This window comes from Martes martes (assembly GCF_963455335.1).
Source record: "Martes martes genome assembly, chromosome: 9".
Taxonomy (NCBI): domain Eukaryota; kingdom Metazoa; phylum Chordata; class Mammalia; order Carnivora; family Mustelidae; genus Martes; species Martes martes.
The window spans coordinates 100,193,658-100,211,386 of record NC_137896.1 but is presented as its reverse complement, the minus strand read 5'-3'; the positions used below and the strand labels follow the sequence as shown (position 1 = coordinate 100,211,386).

Genomic DNA, 17,729 nt, shown 5'->3' with positions numbered 1-17,729 from the left:
TATACAGGAGGTTTTGGTAATATTCTTGCAAGTCTTCCCTAACTTTGAAAAAAGAAAAGAATGAGGCTATAGTAAAAGAACTTTTAGATGTGCAAGGTCTCTGAAACTTATCTCAATGTCCACTTTTTTAAGTCGCTGCGGGATGGGATGTGTTCCATGCAAACAAAGAAGTGAAAGAACAAACATGCAACCATGGGATCAAGAAAACAGAATCTAACATAGAAGGGTTGTGAAAGGGAAGTCCTGGGATGAAGCTGCATCGTAGTCTGGAGAGGAGTTGGTCTAGTGTGGAACAGGAAGACCCGGACAGAGGATTTAGTTCCAGTAAAATATGGAATTCATACATTAACCATTTGACCTGTTTTATAGTTCAGACAGAGAATTTGGGGATGAAAAAATGGACAGAGCCATCGAAGATAGAACAAACCAAAATCTGAGTTAATTATTAACTCCAGGGAAAATGGACGATTGCACAAGAAAGGAAATATAAATGATGTGGTTCAGCCATCAACAAGATTTATGTGGTCACATTAACATAAAAATGAATATAGAATATAATCACTTTGGGAATGAGAGAGGGAAATGGCGTATGCGTGGAGGGCATAAAAGAGATCATTCCTCATTTTCTGTAGTAGGAAATCAATAGATAATGTAACAAATGAAAAGATTAAGAAAAGTAGTAGAAACCGCTAATTTGGAAATATAAAGAAAACATGAGAAAAATACTTCAAAGAATTGAAGGTAGTTTTCTCTGAGAAATGGTAGTTTTGTCCTAGTGGGTAGGGATAAACAGAGGATGTGTTTTTTCATAGACAGGGTTTGTTGGGATAGTCCCAGCTTACCCTTGTTAGTCTGGCATAATTTTATTACCATTGTCTTGGGACGCCTGGGTGGCTCAGTGGGTTAAGCCTCTGCCTTCAGCTCAGGTCATGATCTCAGGGTCCTGGGATTGAGCCCCGCATCGGGCTCTCTGCTCAGCGAGGAGCCTGCTTCCTCCCTTCTTTCTCTCTGCCTGCCTCTCTGCCTACTTGTGATCTCTCTCTGTCAAATGAATAAATAAAAATCTTTAAAAAATTTTTATTACCATTGTCCCTTTCACTATCAAAATTGTTCTGATTTGGATGAAGACTTGAAGTGTTATTTGACTTTTTTTGTTGTTATTATTTGACTTTTCAAACTGTGTATAGGTAATACTTTGATAGAAGTAAAATAAAAAGTGAGAACTCTTTGGATCCAAAATAAAATAACCATATTCCATATTCCATCCAGCTCAGCCAAAGACTTTGATTTTTTTCCTCTAAAATTAATTCTTCATTTTAAATTAAATACAAGCAGGCTTCCAGTTATAGAATGAAGTCACAAGAATAAAAGGCACAGCACAGGGAGTATAGTCAATGATATTATAATAGTGTTGTACGGTGACAGATGGTAGCTACACTTGTGGTGAGCATGGCATAACGTGTACAGAAGCTGAGTTACTATGTTGAATACCTGAAACTAATGGTTGTGTGTCAACTATATTCAAATACAAAAATTTTTAAATTATTTTTTTAAGATTTTATTTATTTATTTGAGAGAGAGAAAGCATGAGCAGGGTGAGGGGCAGAGGGAGAAGCAGACTCCCTGTTGAGCTGGGAGCCCCATGCAGGGCTTGATCCTGGGACTCTGGAATCATGACCTGAGCCAAGGGCAGATGTTTAACCAACTGAGCCACTGAGACATCCCTCAAATACAAAATTTTTAAAAAATAAATGAAAGTTATAAAAGAAAACAAATTATGAAATATATTCATTGAAACCCATAAAGCCGGGAACAAGCTTCTATTTTTTTTTCTATATTTTCATTTGTACCTCTAAATAGATTCTGCACTTTATATTGCTTTAGAGAACTTGTATCTGTATTTTTCATGTATTTCTGCTGTTAGGTCTACAAGAGGTCTACATTTTTTTTAATTTTTAAAAATTATTCAATTTTAGAAAGTTTCTCCTAGACTAGACTTCAAATAACCTGGCAACAATATCCTGTTTGACCTCATCTCAGTAACAAAGCTTGGTGATTTGTCATAAATATTGCTTGAATAAAGGAATGAATGCAAAATACCTACCTACCTACATATAAGCAATATGTCTGTTTCGAAGCAATTTTTACACTCACTGCCTCATTTAATCCTTACAACTGCTTCATGGGATAACATAGCATCCCATTTAGCAGATGGGAAAAATGAGGTTCAGACAGATATTGTGACTTTCTAACAAGGTAATACAGCTAGTAGATACTAGGTGACACTGGACCAGGCCCACTAAAGATGGTTCCCATGTTCTTGCCACAATATCAAATGATAAGGATTTATGTCATCCCACAAATAAACAGAATCTGAGAAGCAAAATCAAGAACTAGGTTAATCGCCTGTTAGAGAAACAGATTATGAAAACCAATGAATAATTCAAACATCCTTCTGTCAGACTGGTCTTTGAACAGAAATTATAATTAGTCTGCCCAGTTAGGCATCGTGGAAACTGAAATCACCCTCATGGAAGGACAGCCCACCCCTCAGAGTCTCAGAGGATAAATCCCTGCCGCAAACCTCCAGACCAGGGAAGCAGTCTTAATGGTTGTTTTGTTTTTTAAAACATATCTTAAAATTATAAAAATAATGCATGATTATTTCAGAAAAAATAATGAAATAGAGATAAAACACAAAATTAAAGAATTTCAATTATCCAAATCCCATCATCTAAAAATGAACGTGGTTTACATTTCAGTGTATATATATCTCTACCTTTGTCTAATACTAACACAAAAAATAGGATCATATGATCCAAAATTCTTAGTAACCTACTTTCCTCCTCCAAACACTCTCTCTTTTGGACATAGGTTCATGTCTACAGCCATTTGTCTATATGGTTCTTAGTAGCTACCTAGTAGCTCACCATTTAGATTACTGTATTTGACTAGTCTTCTGTTGCTAGATATTTGGGTTGCTTGTTCTTACTCTTTTTTCCTATTATTAATAATTAATAATTATTTTTTCTATTATTTTCTATTTTTATTCTATTATTATTCTTTTACAGCAACAACAAAACTCTGCACACACATTTCTGTGCACATGTCCAATTATTTCCTCAGGATAACTTCCCTGAAGTGGGATTACTGGGCCAATATTTCAGGGCACCTTCTAACTCCTATTGAAAATTGCCCTCTTGGAAAGTCGTACATCCTATTGAAAAAGGATGTAAATGCCCGTACCACTGTATCCCACCAACCCTGTTCATTCTTTGATCAGTGCTGTTATCTTTTCTAAGAGCTTAACCAGGAGGGAACAAGGCAAGGGGGTTGAGATCACAGGCAGTTGAAACAAAAAGAAATGCCAAGAGTTCTTTACTTCCTTCTTCGGAGTCCCTCCCACACTCTAGTATTTTTCCAGTTTGAAACTCTAGCCTGGCTGGTTCCCTCCTCAGCTCACAGTCCAATTTTCCCCACCTGTCCCTCTTTTATATTATTTGATTTGGGGTCAGTCTCTCTTTACTAGTGAGTACCTTGCTTTGAGATGAGGGTCCACCTTATATGTCAAGGTTTGGACAGCAACATTGTCCAGTCACAGGGTCACCTTGACATGCCTAAGGATTCCGAAATTTCAGAAACAATCTTGTTAGAACGACCTTTTTAATATAGCCTCCCATGTTGATCTGCCAGCCATGGAAACAAAGCCACACTGAAGCTAGTTAAGACACAGGAGCAGAGGCCTAGAGCTGGGTATACATTCTTACATCTGCGCCTCTGATTCTTCCTGCCTGCTCCCTTGGGCCCATCCCCTCCCAAGTTCTCCTCCACTAGCTGGCCACTGAAATACCTTCGTGTGCTTTATTTTAAAGCGGTGCCGTTCTGAGGCTACATTCTCATGGTCCATTTTTTTTGGTTTCCATTTCTCATTTGCTCCATGATGGAAGATCACACCTTCATTCTTCCTAAAACTACACCCTCTCCCCTCCCCGGTTCAGGACATTTGACAGCTTTGCAGCTTTGCACAGTTCCTGGGTCTTTTCTTTCCTAATCAAGGGAGCTGGTAGAAGCCAGCCTCCTCAGTTTAATTATGCAACCTCTTTCTCCCTCAAGAGTGGCACAGGGTTTGACAGAAAAGAGTATGCTCCATGGAGGTTAAATACAGAATCTGATAGTGCATAGTCACCCACATCACTCACTTTATAAATGTTCCTCTTGCTAGCAGTGGCCACATTCAGGAAAGGTAACAAAAGAAAAGACATGTAAACTTTGCACAGGGACATATCAGCACTCAGCAACGTTTGTCCTGGGAACTCACCGCCTCAATACCCGGCTTTTAACACCCCTAACATTGAAGAGGGGGAGGAAAAATTATAACAGGAGGGACAAGTGGGCCTGGTTCTAACTCCCGTTTTGGCCAAACCTCCTCCAATACACGTCGTGCACAAACTACATTCTCACCGAGAAACGGAAAATCATTGTTTTCTACCCTCTCAAACGACAGGGCCCAAATTTTTCCACTGCACCAGGACCTAGCATAAACGTACTCATCTAGTTTTACCGATTTTAAGAGGATCATTAACTGCCCTATTTGTACGAAAAATACACAAAGTGACAGAGTCCAAAGTCCAACCCTTAGCCCAAAATCATGTGCTGAACATCTTCAGGGCAAAAGGAAAGAGCGAAGAAGACACTGGACAGGCAACTTTGGGAGCTGTTCTGAAGCCCAACGGAGGTTGCGGCCCCGCACCGCTTTCCAGCCCCCTGCTTTAGGCGCCCGCTTCCCCCTCCGCGCCCACTTCTTCCCAACGCGGCCCGAGCGAGCGCTCCATCGTGGCCCCGCCCCGGCCCCGCCCGAGGCCCCGCCCCGCCGCCGACGTCAGTTGTTATGTCTCGGCCCGGGCCGCGGCCCCAGCTGATCCTCCGCTCCCGAGGCGACTGCCGCGGCCTCGCGAGGTGGCGGGGGCGTCGGGGACGGCGCCCGAGACCCGCGCCGCCCATCTGAGCGGGGCGGGCGCTCCGAGGCCAGGAAGCCGCCCCAGGGCCGCCCGGGAAGCTCTCTCAGGCCTGTTTTTGCTTTTCTTCTTCAGGACCGTCGGCCCGCGCGCCCTATTTCTCTCTGCAGAGACCGCGACGCCCCCTCCCGGGCCGGGCCGCGGTGCCCGCCCGCCTGAAAGGCGCCGCCCGCCGGCCTGAGAGAACCTGGGGCCGCCGCCGCGGTGCTCGCCGCGCCTTTCGCGGATCCTGGGCGGCCGGCGGGGCCTGGGGCCTGGGCTCTGGGCGCGGCGCTGCGGCGGCCGCTCCTCCCCGCGCTGGGCCCGGGGCCTGGCCGGGCCGAGCGCCGCGCCCTCCTGACCAGCCGCCGGCCGGCCCCAACCGCCTCCCGGGCTCGCCGCCCCTCCAGCCCCGGCCTCCCGCCAGAACCCCGCTTCCTTTGTGGATCTGAATGATTTGGGGGGGCCTCCTCTCTCCCCTTGAGATTACGGTGCTGGAAGGCCGACCCGCCACCTCGGTCAGTGCCCCCCACCCGCGTAACGTCCCTCGTTTTGTTCCTCCCCGCCGGCCCTCCCGCGTCCCGCTCCTTTCGGTGTTTGACTGATGGGTTTTTTCTAGTTTTTTTCCCCTTTATTCTTCTCATCTCCTGACTGGAAGGCCCCGCGCGAGGCTTGCGCCTGGGCCCCTCCTCCTCTTTTCCTCACCCCCGCACCGGGAGCCAAACCCCCAGCCCCGCGACCGGCGATGGCGCGACAGTGAGGGCGGCGAGGCCGGACCACGCTGGGACAGTGCCCGCGCCCCGGCGGGCGTGAGCACACACCCCCGCTCTGCGCCCCTCTTTTTCGTCTTCCGAGCTCTCTGTAGAGAGAGAAGACGCAGGGGAAGATGTGGCTGAAGCTATTCTTCCTGCTCCTCTATTTTCTGGTCCTGTTCGTCCTGGCCAGGTTTTTTGAGGCCATTGTGTGGTATGAAACTGGCATCTTGGCCACCCAGCTGGTGGATCCGGTGGCGCTGAGCTTCAAGAAGCTGAAGACCATTCTGGAGTGCCGGGGGTTGGGATATTCAGGGCTGCCCGAGAAGAAGGATGTCCGGGAGCTGGTGGAGAAGTCAGGCGAGTATCGGACGCCCCTGGGGTCCCCTCCACCGGGTGGAAGGGGTGAGTTGGGCTTCCTCGTACTTGCTGTTTCCTCCAGAATGAGACATTACCTGGAAGGGTTAAGCCGGCTACTCCGAGAGCTGTCCAGGTTTTCTACCAAAAAAAAGTGAATCCAGTTTTGAGAAGGGGGCTGGAATTATTTGCACGGGTGTTGCTGTGTCTTTTTAAGCTTTGTTTTTTAAAAACAGATGTAACTGCAAGTTCTTAACATTGTTTACTAAGAAACAATTTTTTTTAAATTAGGGAATGTCACCCAGTTGCAGACAAACTAGAAAGCATTGTTTGTCGGTTGAAATTCATAGGGATATAAGAAAAGGAAAAACCCCAAAACGTTGTCTGTAGATAGCAGTATTTGTCAGGATAGTAATCATAGCATAATAACAGGAGGAAAAAATGTTGGAATCCTTAATATCAAAGAGGCATTTAGGGCTAAGATTTAAATTTTAAATCATGAGTTTATAGAGAAAGTGTTAACTGTATACAGTATTAGCTTTTCATACTTTAAGTTTGGTGAAAATAAAGTGAATATGTTTTATGAATGCCTACTTTGTTTTGTTTTGGAAGAGTTTATATTTCTGTCAGTGTTTAAAGAAATCTTTATGTCTTGGATGTAAACTTATTTTTCCTTTTAGAAGTCAGATACAGCTGCTTCAACTTAAATGGATTGAGAAATAGAATGGAAATAGCTAAGAGAATATTTATTTAACATCTTAAGCAGTGCATTGTCAGTGACTGTTGGTTTGGGGGTAGGATTGAATAAGAAATACGGTTAATTTTTTTCACCCCTGGACAAAATATATCTTTGTTTAGGTAAATGTCTAGAAGGGGAATGTACTGTAACTTGAGAAAGACATTCTGGGTTGCTGTAGGAAGCAGTTGAAACTGATGGTTATCTTTATTGTTGTTTCAGATATATCTGTCTGCTGTGTCCTTTACAAGACAGTTTTTTTCCTTTTTTAGTACCCTGTAGCCATTAAGAATACTAACTCCAGAAGACTTTAGCGCTACATATTTGCAGGTTGAGGGTTGTCAAATTTGTATCTTGCTACTGGAGTAGAGGAGGGAACCCTCTGTAGATGTGATGCTTTTTTTTTTTTTTTTTTTTTAAGAAAACGTAAAACCCATTTTTTTTCCTTGCCTCTTGTTTACTCACTGGTTTATGGTGACTTCTACCACAGGGGTGGGGGATGGGAAATGGAGTAAAATAGATCTCTGATAAATGAATTTTCTAGGTTTAGAAGTATCGGAACTACCAAAGCCAAATCATTTCTCATGGCAAAAAAATTAGTAACAGTTTTGTCTTTTGACTTTTATTTAGTGTTGCTTCCTTTGGGCCTAAAAATACTTGTCACTTTGGGCATATAAGGAATGCACATATCACTTAAAGAATACACACAGCTCACAACAGTATGACTAAGATCACACATTTTATAGCAGAGAGGTCTTGGTGTAGCAATTTAACTTTATAATTTAAATATTTGTTGTAAATGATTTTGCTGCAGTCATGCTTGTTTTTACATTAAGGCAAAAATTAAAGTAATTTGACAGTAGTATTTACTTTTTATTTGATGACACAAGATCTCAATTTACACTGTAAATTTGAGTATTAATGTGGAGTTTTTTTTCTTACAGTTAATCTTTTGTATCTAACCTTCAAGTCTTAAAAGCCTTATGCTATTTTAAGCAAGTGATAATGGCAAACTCTATAGACCCATTTCTAAATCTTATAAGTCAGAAGTATATAAATCATACTGTTTAAAAATTATTTGAACCCCAGCACGTTACACACAAAACTAAATAATACCGTGATGGCTTTTTGGACTTAGCAGAAAATTAAGTAATTTCCTAACAGGTTATGTGATGACCCCACTAGAATATAAACTCCATGAGAAGGTGGATTTTTGTCTGTTCATTTTTGCCTGACACTAGTAGGTTCTTATGACATATTTACCGAGTGAATCTTAAATTGGTATATTCAGGTTCTACTTTTCTTTTCTATAGACTGAGATGAAAGTACTGTGACATGATTTTTAACAGTGTAAAATGGAATTAATCACTGAAGTTGGGAATGTAGATTTTTTTTTTTTTTAAGATTTTATTCATTTGAGAGAGAGGAAGCACAAGCAAGGGGAGATGCAGAGGGAGAGAGAGAGAGAAGCAGACTCCCCACTGATCTGGAAGCTCATGACCTGAGCCCAAGGCAGATGCTTAATCATCTGAGCCACCCAGGTGCCCCGGGAATGTAGAATTTTTGAAATCTAACTGGTGTTATTTTTTTCATTTCTTCAGGTGACTTGATGGAAGGTGAGCTCTATTCTGCCCTCAAGGAAGAAGAAGCATCTGAATCCGTTTCTAGTACCAATTTCAGTGGTGAAATGCACTTCTATGAGCTTGTAGAAGACACAAAGGATGGCATCTGGCTGGTTCAGGTATAAGAAACAGTGATAGAAGTAAAATTATTTTTACCAGCTAGTGACACTTCTGTGTACCTGTGTCATTTTTCTTAAACATAAGTCAGCCCTCATAGGGAGGCTCCAGTGACCTCTTAAAGAGGTTTTGCAGACCAAGGAAAATGAGAATTGAAGAGGGGGGAGAGGAAGCTTTGGGAAAACAGAATTGACAAATCCATTGTAGTTGTTGGATCTTCATTAAAGTAAGAAACACACGGATATATTCCTTTTGTTGAGCTATTTGCACTGTTTCAGTTTTGGTTAACCAGTTTTTAATTCAGTGATCCAAGCGGTTTTTGTATCTAAAGGAAGAACCTAGAAGTCAAAGTAAGAAAATCGTTCTACTAGGGAAATAGCCAACTTTGTGACTATAGAGGATGAGGTATTGTGGGGAATGGTGGGGAGTGCTCATTACTCAGCTTGTGAAATTGATGAAATGATCATTTTAAACCCTAAACTCTTGTGATATCAAAACTGTGAAATTTAATTAGCATATTAGAGTTGTAGAGCTATGAAGGGCCTAAAAAATAGTCTTTTATGCTTCACAGAGTGTGCTTTATATATCACTCATGGTAAATGAGTGGGCATACATTATCATTTATGGATTTTAATGCAAATTAGTAAAGTCAATATTATATTGAACATGTAATTTCATAAATATTATTTAGGGCAAGGCTAAAGTTAAATTTTTAAAAATGCAAGATCACTTAAAGTAAAATATCAAATAACAGCATGATTTTGGCTAAAATTATGATTATTGAATCAGGATCAAATCCCAGGGCCCCAGATTTCTTGTCTAGTACTCTTGTTATTTCACTCTGGGTTTGGCTAAGTTTGATTCACGGTATAAAAATCAAAATCGCTTCTTCATATTTCTTTCTGAGGACAGTAATGTCAAAATATGGTAAAAAAAAAAAAAAATAGAAAAAAAGCTAGGAGTTCAGAGACCTTAGATGCAGATCTGGTTCTGTCGTAGATTTGCAATATAATTATGGATAGACAGATTTTGTCTTGTACCTGGCCTCAAATAAAACATATACATGTAAAGAAAATGGAATAATACTGTGGTCCACAGAACTAAAGATTAAAGAGTAGAGGTTTGGGAATTCTTTGAGTGATTACATAAGCTATTCATCACTTTCCTTGACATGCAGTCTTTCTATTGTGTTTGACCTTTTATCTGTCAAATAAGCTAATTCTGTAATTTTTAAATTCAGCAAAGGGAGAACCTGGGAGGTTATGGGTAGTCTATGCGTTATCCATCAAATTCTAGTTTATTTCTCTGTCAATTAATTGTATTTGAAAAATAAACTATCATCTCTAAAGCTTTAATTCATAAGTAAATAGTTATTCCATTTCCTTTCCCAGATACTTGTATCTGATGGTCTGATCAAGAAAGACTTGTTGGCTTTGATAATTTTTAATTTTATTTACTGATATGAATTGAATAGCCTGTCCCATTTATCTGTATTCTCTAAGTGTTTGTCCATACGTTGAGTGATCCCATAAAGATGAATGATAAATAGATGTTGAACACCTTCCAAACTTGAAAAAGCCATGTCAAAGTTTAAATATTCTTTTGGTATATAGGATTCTGCCTATAGACAATGAACACATTCTGGTTCACTAATTAACATATATTCTAGGCTTAAAAATGATCTACTGTTTTTTAATGTTCTTTTTTTTTTTAAAGACTTTTTAAAAGAAGATTTTATTTACTTATTTATTTGAGAGAGGGAAAGAACATGCACAAGCAGGGGAGACTGGGCAGAGGGAAAGGGAGAAGCAGGCTTCTGGCTGAGCAGGGAGCCCAATGTGGGACTGGTTCCCAGGAACCTGAGAGTGACCTGAGCCAAAGGCACACACTTAACCCACTGAGCCACCCAGGCACCCTCACTGCTCTTTAATGTTCTGTTAAAGATAACTGTCAGGGGGCGCTTGGGTGGCTCAGTGGGTTAAGCCTCTGCCTTCGGCTCAGGTCATGATCTCAGGGTTCTATGATCGAGTTCCACACAGGGCTCTCTGCTCAGCAGGGAGCCTGCTTCCCCTCTCTCTCTCTGCCTGTCTCTCTGCCTATTTGTGATCTCTCTCTCTGTCAAATAAAGAAATAAAATCTTGAGAGAGAGAAAAGAAAAAGATAACTGTGGGGGCGCCAGGGTAACTCAGTTGGTTAAGCTTCTGACTCTTGGTTTCAGTTCAGGTCATGATCTCACAGTTGTGGAATCAAGCCCCTCATGTGAGCGTGGAGCCTGCTTCACATTCTCTCTCCCTCTCCTCCTCTGCCCCTTCTTCCACTTGCTCTCTCTCTCTCTCAAATAAATAAAATCTAAAAAATAATAATAAAGATAAACATAAATTAAACTCTGTTAATAGGTGACAAAATTCAACTAGTTTATTTAGCAGTTAGTTGTATGCCAGGCCCTGGAGATATACCAGGAACATACATCAGACTAAGTCCTTGCTCTCTCAGGCACCTCACATTCCAGTTGGGAGAGGTATGCAATAAATAAGTAAATATTTAATATAGCATCGTTAGTGGAAAATACTAAGAAGAAGAATAAGGAGACAGAGAGTGGCAAAAAATTCTGATAAAGGGACACCTGAATGAAATGTAGAACAAATAATGAATGATAGTGAATGTTAGCATTATAAATTCTAATCACTGAATGATTTTCCTCTGAAAATATTTTTTAAGCCTCACAAGGTATTAATAGTTGAAAAATGACTCCTAAGGAAAATGGAATGTATTTATGTGGTTTTCCGTGTGTTAATGATAGTAGGACATACATTTAATTTTTCCAATGACGTTCAGAATTTGCACTGATCACCAGTGTCTGGCTTGTGTCCGTTGGGGCCAGTCGCTTACATCTGTCAGATGGCTGGCTTGGGTTAGAAGAACAATCTCTGGCAGGACAACTGAGAAGATTGAGATTGAAACCCTGTCTTCTGGCATTCTGAAGTCACCAGCTAAGCTAATTAGCACAGACGTTGGTTTAAGCTCTTAAAAGAGGGCTGTTGGTTTTTTGTTTTTAAATTGAAAATGTCTGCTAGAAACAAGATAAGTACTCTCTCAGTTGCTTGTCGTTCTTTCAGCTCAGGTCATATTTGTGATAACTTTTAAAAATTCTCTTCTTAGTGATTTGAATTATTCGTTTCTATTTACTTTAAAAGAACCTGACTAATTTCAGTTTGTCTTGTCATTTTTTTTTTTTTAAATTTTTGATCATGCATAGATCCTGGCCAGTTCAATCCTCCTTAGATTGCTTTTGTTTTAGGTATGCTGTGTAAGAAATATTTAAGCACATCAGAGTTCTTTCCTTTCCTCCCATTTTTCTAATATTATTCCTTACTCCCATGAATTGTGGTTTTCTTCTGCATTTATTGAGAAAAAAAATGTAGCTAGATGGCATATAACTGATAATAAACACTTTAGGTTTATAAATCATGTCATTGAAAGGATGTCTGGATTTGCTTATTTAGGGAAAATGTAACTTTAACAAATGGGTATATGACTTAGCTATTCTATCACGTAGTCATTTCATTTTTCTGGAATAGATTAGTAATCTGGGTTGATTATAGATTATAGATTGGTAATCTAGGTTGATTATCTTTTTTGGTGACACCAAATGTGGAATGGTGATACTACACAAGAAAAACTGCATTTGTATAGTTTATTTAATTCATCCTGTATTTCTTATAATTTATTTGTATCTTATGTGCAATTCATGCTTTTATTTTCTGCATGATACATGTTAATGGCCTTTTTATCTTTCTCTTCTTAATTGTTTTAAGATGTATTAATGCTCGTGAATTATCCTTACAATGAACCAGAGTATTGGGATGCTCCTTTTCATGTCAAGCTTTTCCATATCTGTCCTGTATTCTCTGTAATATGAGGTGAAAAGAAAAGAACTAATTTTAGTTTTCCAGGCAGCAACACATATGGGACATCTTTATCATCAATATACTATGTAACCCATGGAACAACTGAGTCCTCTTTTTTTCTAACAGTTCTTTGTAACATTCTGAGTTTTCCTACTTTGTTCCTAACCTTAGCTCATATCTCTCATCAGTTACTTATCTCTTAGTGTTGTGGATTCTTTGGTTTTTACCACCATCCAATCTTCTGAGCGTCACAAATTAAAGACAGTTACTTTTTTTTTTTTTTTTTTCTGTTCAGAAAACACTTAGAGAGGCAGATGGAACAGTGGCTAGGCTTCTGAAATGGAAAAGTTAGCATGCTCTGTGGGTTTTATGGGTTCATCCTTATCTTAACATTTCTATTTCTCCTTTCTCACCTTGTTCAAAGAAGGACTGTGATATTTTTTCCCTACTGGCTTTATCCCCATCATAAGGAATTTAACGTCACTAGAATTGAGGTAGCAATGAAAAACATCATGTGATTTAAGGTAAAGCTTTGGGTCAATATTTACTGAAGTATTATGTTACTATATTTCATGTTTAGCTAAAAGTTAATAGCTGTCTTAAAACTTGTTTAGCTTTGTTCTAGACAACGTTTTGTCCATGGAGAGTCTAACCTATTAATAAATTAATAAAAGTAAATAAGTGTCTTTCTTGACACTACCCTAAAGGTAAAATACATGGTAAGCCATTTTATCATTTATTTTGTACTGGTGAAAAACTTTTACTTTTGTTTGCTCATAAAGAAAGCTAGTGGGAATACCAAAGAAATAATTAAAAGCCATTTAATTTTGTTTCTGTCAATCAATCACTTGTCCTCACTTTTAATGATTTCATATAATTTGCATATATTTATTTAAGTTGGGCTATGATTTTGAAAGTAGAAACTCCCCATTACTAATGAAATATAGGGGGACACCTGGGTGGCTCAGCTGGTTTAAACATCTGCCTTCAGCTCAGTTCACAGTCCCACGGTCCTGGAATCAAGTCCTGCATGGGGTGGGGTGCGGGGGGGGGGGACCTTGCTCAGCGGGGAGCCTGCTTCTTCCTCTGCCTGCTGCTCCCCACTGCTTGTGCTTTGTCTCTCTCCCTTTCTCTCTTTCTCTGACAAATAAATAAAAAAATCTTTAAAAAAAAATAATGAAATACTAACAGATGCAGAAAATATCATAGCCCAGCACTCCTGTTCTATGGAGTTTTGTTATTTTATTTAGCCTAGATTTATATGGCAGATGTTCTGATTAGTAATAAAACCCACCTCTAAAAATTAGGCAAAAGTATATGGTTTTTTTCTTATACAAATGTAACACCTGTAATACATGAGGAAGGGAATAGACGATAACCTGAGGTGCAGTTTTTCTTTGAAAGTTTAACTGGACCACACTAGGTTGACATCAGAGAATATGGGCAGTTAGCATCACACATTATCCAACATAGTTGCATGCATGGTGTGCTGGAGCCAGCTTATACTGCTTCATGAAGGGTGATTATTAACATCTCTTCCCAGCTCCATGTTCAGAGATAACACGTTGGGAAATTGAAATCACCATATGGTAGTATTTATACCAAGGAAATCAACAAGTAATAGAAATAAGAAGTTCCTTTTTCTTTTGGAGAGCTAGTTATTAAATGTCTACCAGCAAACCACTCGTTTCATCCATTCATCTAACCATGTAACAAATATTTTTTGAAATCTAATGTGAGCCAACTGAACCTTGGGATTAGCACTGAGGGCACAAAGGTGAATAAACTATAGCCTGTGCCTTAAGACAGCTTAGAGTTTGGTTTACTAAAATGTGTAGACCAGTAAAAATCTTAGTATATGATTATCTTTCAGCTGAGTTAGATGGCCCGTGATGGTGCTAGCATCTTAGGAGATCCTAAAGAACTCTATTAGACTTTGAAGTGGAACCTTGGAAAATTGTGGTGATTTTTTCCTGGAAAAAGCATATATACACATATATAATATATTATAAATATATTACATATATTATTTATATGTATATATTATATATTTTTATATATATTTATATATATAATTTTTTAAGGGTTTTATTTATTTGTTTGACAGAGAGAGCACAAGTAGGCAGAGCAGCAGGCAGAAGGAGAGGGGGAAGCAGGCTCTCTGCTGAGCAGTGAGCCCAATGTGGGGCTCAATCCCAGGACCCTGGGACCATGACCTGAGTGAAAGGCAGCCACTTAACTGACTGAACCATCAGGCACCCCTGGAGAAAGTGTATTTTTAAATTCATTGAATTGAAAGTCCTTATATCTGACTGGGGTCCAAAACATTAATATACAATTGCATAGCAAGGTACTGTTTATGCTAATGTTTGTCCAGAAAATATTCCAGATGATAGGTTGCTAGGGAAGGGACTTAAAACACATACCAAAAACTTGGTGGCTTTAGAGAACTTTAGTCAGATATAGAAGAATGAAGTTACTAAGCTGTAAAAAGCTGAAATAATTTAGGTCAGCATAAATGTTTAATGAGTACCCAAATGAATTAGGCACTGTACTAGCTGCAGGAAATGCAATGGTGAGCAAGTGTAGGGATGCCAGTTAGAGAGGCAGATACCTAGGGAAGAAGGAGGGAAAGATTCCTTCACTTCCAGCTTATGCTACCAACTCTGTTCCAGACTTGGAACTCAGGCTGCACTTTCATCTAGTTTTTTTCTAGTCCTGAAAATATTTCCCACAGAGAACACAACATCTTTCCTGAACTGCCAAGGAATATGTGTCTGCTTTTAATAAGAACAGCAATGTGAGTGCCACTCAGAATCATCATGCATACTTTTGGATATGAGCTGTAAGTTGGGAACTCTTCCTGGTGTGACACAGTAGTAATAGGCCTAGAGTATTTGTTAGTGCCATGTGACTCAGCCAGATGGGTTATTTTGTGAAAATATTAAAATTTTTAATGGTGATTTAATTCAACTTCTATAAAATTTAATTTATGCCAAACCTTAAGTTGAATAATAGAACTATATAGAACACTGAACAGACCAATTTCTAATTGCATAAATATAACTTCAGAGTTAAATAAAATGCTTTCATGCAATGAATGCCTACAGGAGTTTTCATTTTTGTGTGGCTCTCTGTGTTAGGGATGATTAAACTCTTCAAAAGCAGGTGTGGGTACAACTTGCTGAATAAATAAGGCCCTGGGGTTACACATTGTCATGTACCTGCTCGGATGTTTCTACCTCTGATCACAAACTTGTGTTGTCTCTGCTATAACCAGCAGCACCTGCCAATGACCCCCTCTCATTCCTACTTCCTTTCCTAGCATTGAGCTCTTATAAGTCTGAAAGATACTTGTACAGTGGTCAGGATATTCACTGAAACATGCCCCTAGATTTAGGGCCATACCTTACATTGATTAAAACAACCTCTTAATTAACCCCTTGATGCAGTGTCATTATAAACACTGACCTGAAATATTTGGGTCATTTGCAGCCTTGATCAGGAAATGGGAGTGAAAAGAAGTTCTTTAAGAGTTATTTTAAAAAGTAGGGAGTAGGGTGGCATATGATTGCACACAGACTTCTTAAACCTTCTTAGTAATCTGAAAAATAAGTTCAAGATTTCTTTGATTACTTGTTGGAAAGAAGAACTACCATATTGACTCTTGAGTAGTAGGGGGAAAAGGAAAAGAAAAGCCTGCCCTGCTTTTTCTCCTGAGATTAAATCTATCCAAACCTCTTGGACCATGGAAAAATGAAAACTAGGGACTTAGTGGGTAACGTAACTGGCGTGAACCTCCTCAGAAAGCTTTCATGTCCTCAGATTACCTTCTTTCTGCTTACCTCCACCATCTGAGCATTTGAATAAACAATTCATGTCTCCCTCAACAAGACCTCTATTTTTACTAAAAAGCACATTATAACCATTTGTTTAATGCTCTAAATTGTGTATATGTTTGTGTATTTATGAAGCATCAGAGTTATTACAAAATTATGTATAGCATGTAAATCTCTATAGATGTGGGGATGATAGTAGCAATGGTGTAGGGCAGGGGTTAGTGGACATAAAGTGAATTTCAAGTCACTTGTCACCGCCACGTGCTCTCTTTCTGCTGCCCTTTGTTAGGCTTCCCAGCAGAGAGGCCACAATGAGGTAGCTATACCTCTTGTTTCTCCCAGGGGTATGTATTGGCACTCATTTCACTCATGCTCCTGGGATTTCATTTCCTGGAAGCATTGTGAACATGAAAATGGTCCTTCCTCCTAGAAAGGACCCCCGAGTATTGTGTTGTAATTTTGAATTAGATAACATCAGTTACATAGCCTTTGTAAAAATAAACTTGGCCTATATACCCTAGGTTTAAAATAAATCAAACAGATGGTTTTGTGAAGACTAGAGACATTTTGACTTTCCTTTAAGTTCCCATTTAGTTGTTTTTGTGTTTTTGTTTTTAACATATAATTTTGTTTTTTACTGCTGTGTCTGTTGAAGTCCTGCCTTCATTCAAAGCAGAAAGATTAGGGAATAAAAGGAAAAGGTGTTAACGATTAGAAAGTCTAAGAAGCCATGACTCATTTTGGAGGTTAACTTATTAGAGTTTTTTTTTTCCCTTCTTTTCTTTTTTTAAAACATCTTTTACTTCTCCCAGTCTTACTTGTGTCTGAAAGCTATTTTCAAATTTGAAGTAGAAGTTCAAGAGTATAGAATTCATTATGATAATTTTTTTTGTATGTTAGAACCTTTTCATGATTGTTAAGAAAAAGCTGTAGAAGTAATAGTATTGGTTTAGTTAAAGCATAGTTTAATAGAAAACATATGTTTGACTCTTGGATCCTTAATAATACTTTTAAAAATTGAAATTTGAACTCATTGAACCCACATATGATAATTTCTAGTAAGCTTTATTTGGATTATTGTTTAAAATTTATTTAAATTATTGTTTAAAATGCCTCCAAAGGCCATTTACTTCCTGTGTAACCTATTTCTAGAGAATAGACCTACAGGGTGAAGAATGTGGCTAGCTTTTTAATATGGTTTTGATTCCCCCTCTATGTAACTGCCATAGAGTGTGGAAGTTTAATGTACTATATTCAGTGTTTTAAGCCTTTTCAGCTGGACAGTTGTTCTTTCTACGAGAATTGCAGTGATGATGTAATTGGGAACAGAATCTTTTTGCAAAAGATAAAAATGTATTATAGATAGTAAGTGGTTAGTTTGATTTCATTTTAGGTAATTAAAGT

General features: G+C 39.1%; 2 protein-coding genes across 3 annotated transcripts in view; both read left to right on the top strand.

The window, feature by feature from the left end:
* Positions 1–582: 582 nt before the first annotated feature.
* LOC308349125 (uncharacterized protein) lies at positions 583–5,593 on the top strand (the record flags this gene model as incomplete). Its single annotated transcript, XM_080813646.1, has 3 exons — positions 583–587; positions 4,668–4,735; positions 5,091–5,593. 3 exons carry the CDS (start codon positions 583–585, stop codon positions 5,444–5,446), a joined length of 429 nt encoding a protein of 142 aa, XP_080669772.1. The 3' UTR covers positions 5,447–5,593.
* Positions 5,439–17,729, top strand: part of LOC308349321 (E3 ubiquitin-protein ligase RNF103) — a 110,188-nt gene continuing 97,897 nt past the window's right edge. Inside the window, exons 1-2 of one of the 2 annotated variants that reach the window (XM_080813948.1) lie at positions 5,439–6,106; positions 8,441–8,580. In XM_080813948.1, coding sequence (XP_080670074.1) covers positions 5,881–6,106; positions 8,441–8,580 — 366 coding nt within the window. In that variant the 5' untranslated portion in view covers positions 5,439–5,880. The remainder of the gene's footprint in view (positions 6,107–8,440; positions 8,581–17,729) is intronic. The other variant, XM_080813950.1, reaches the window with a different exon arrangement.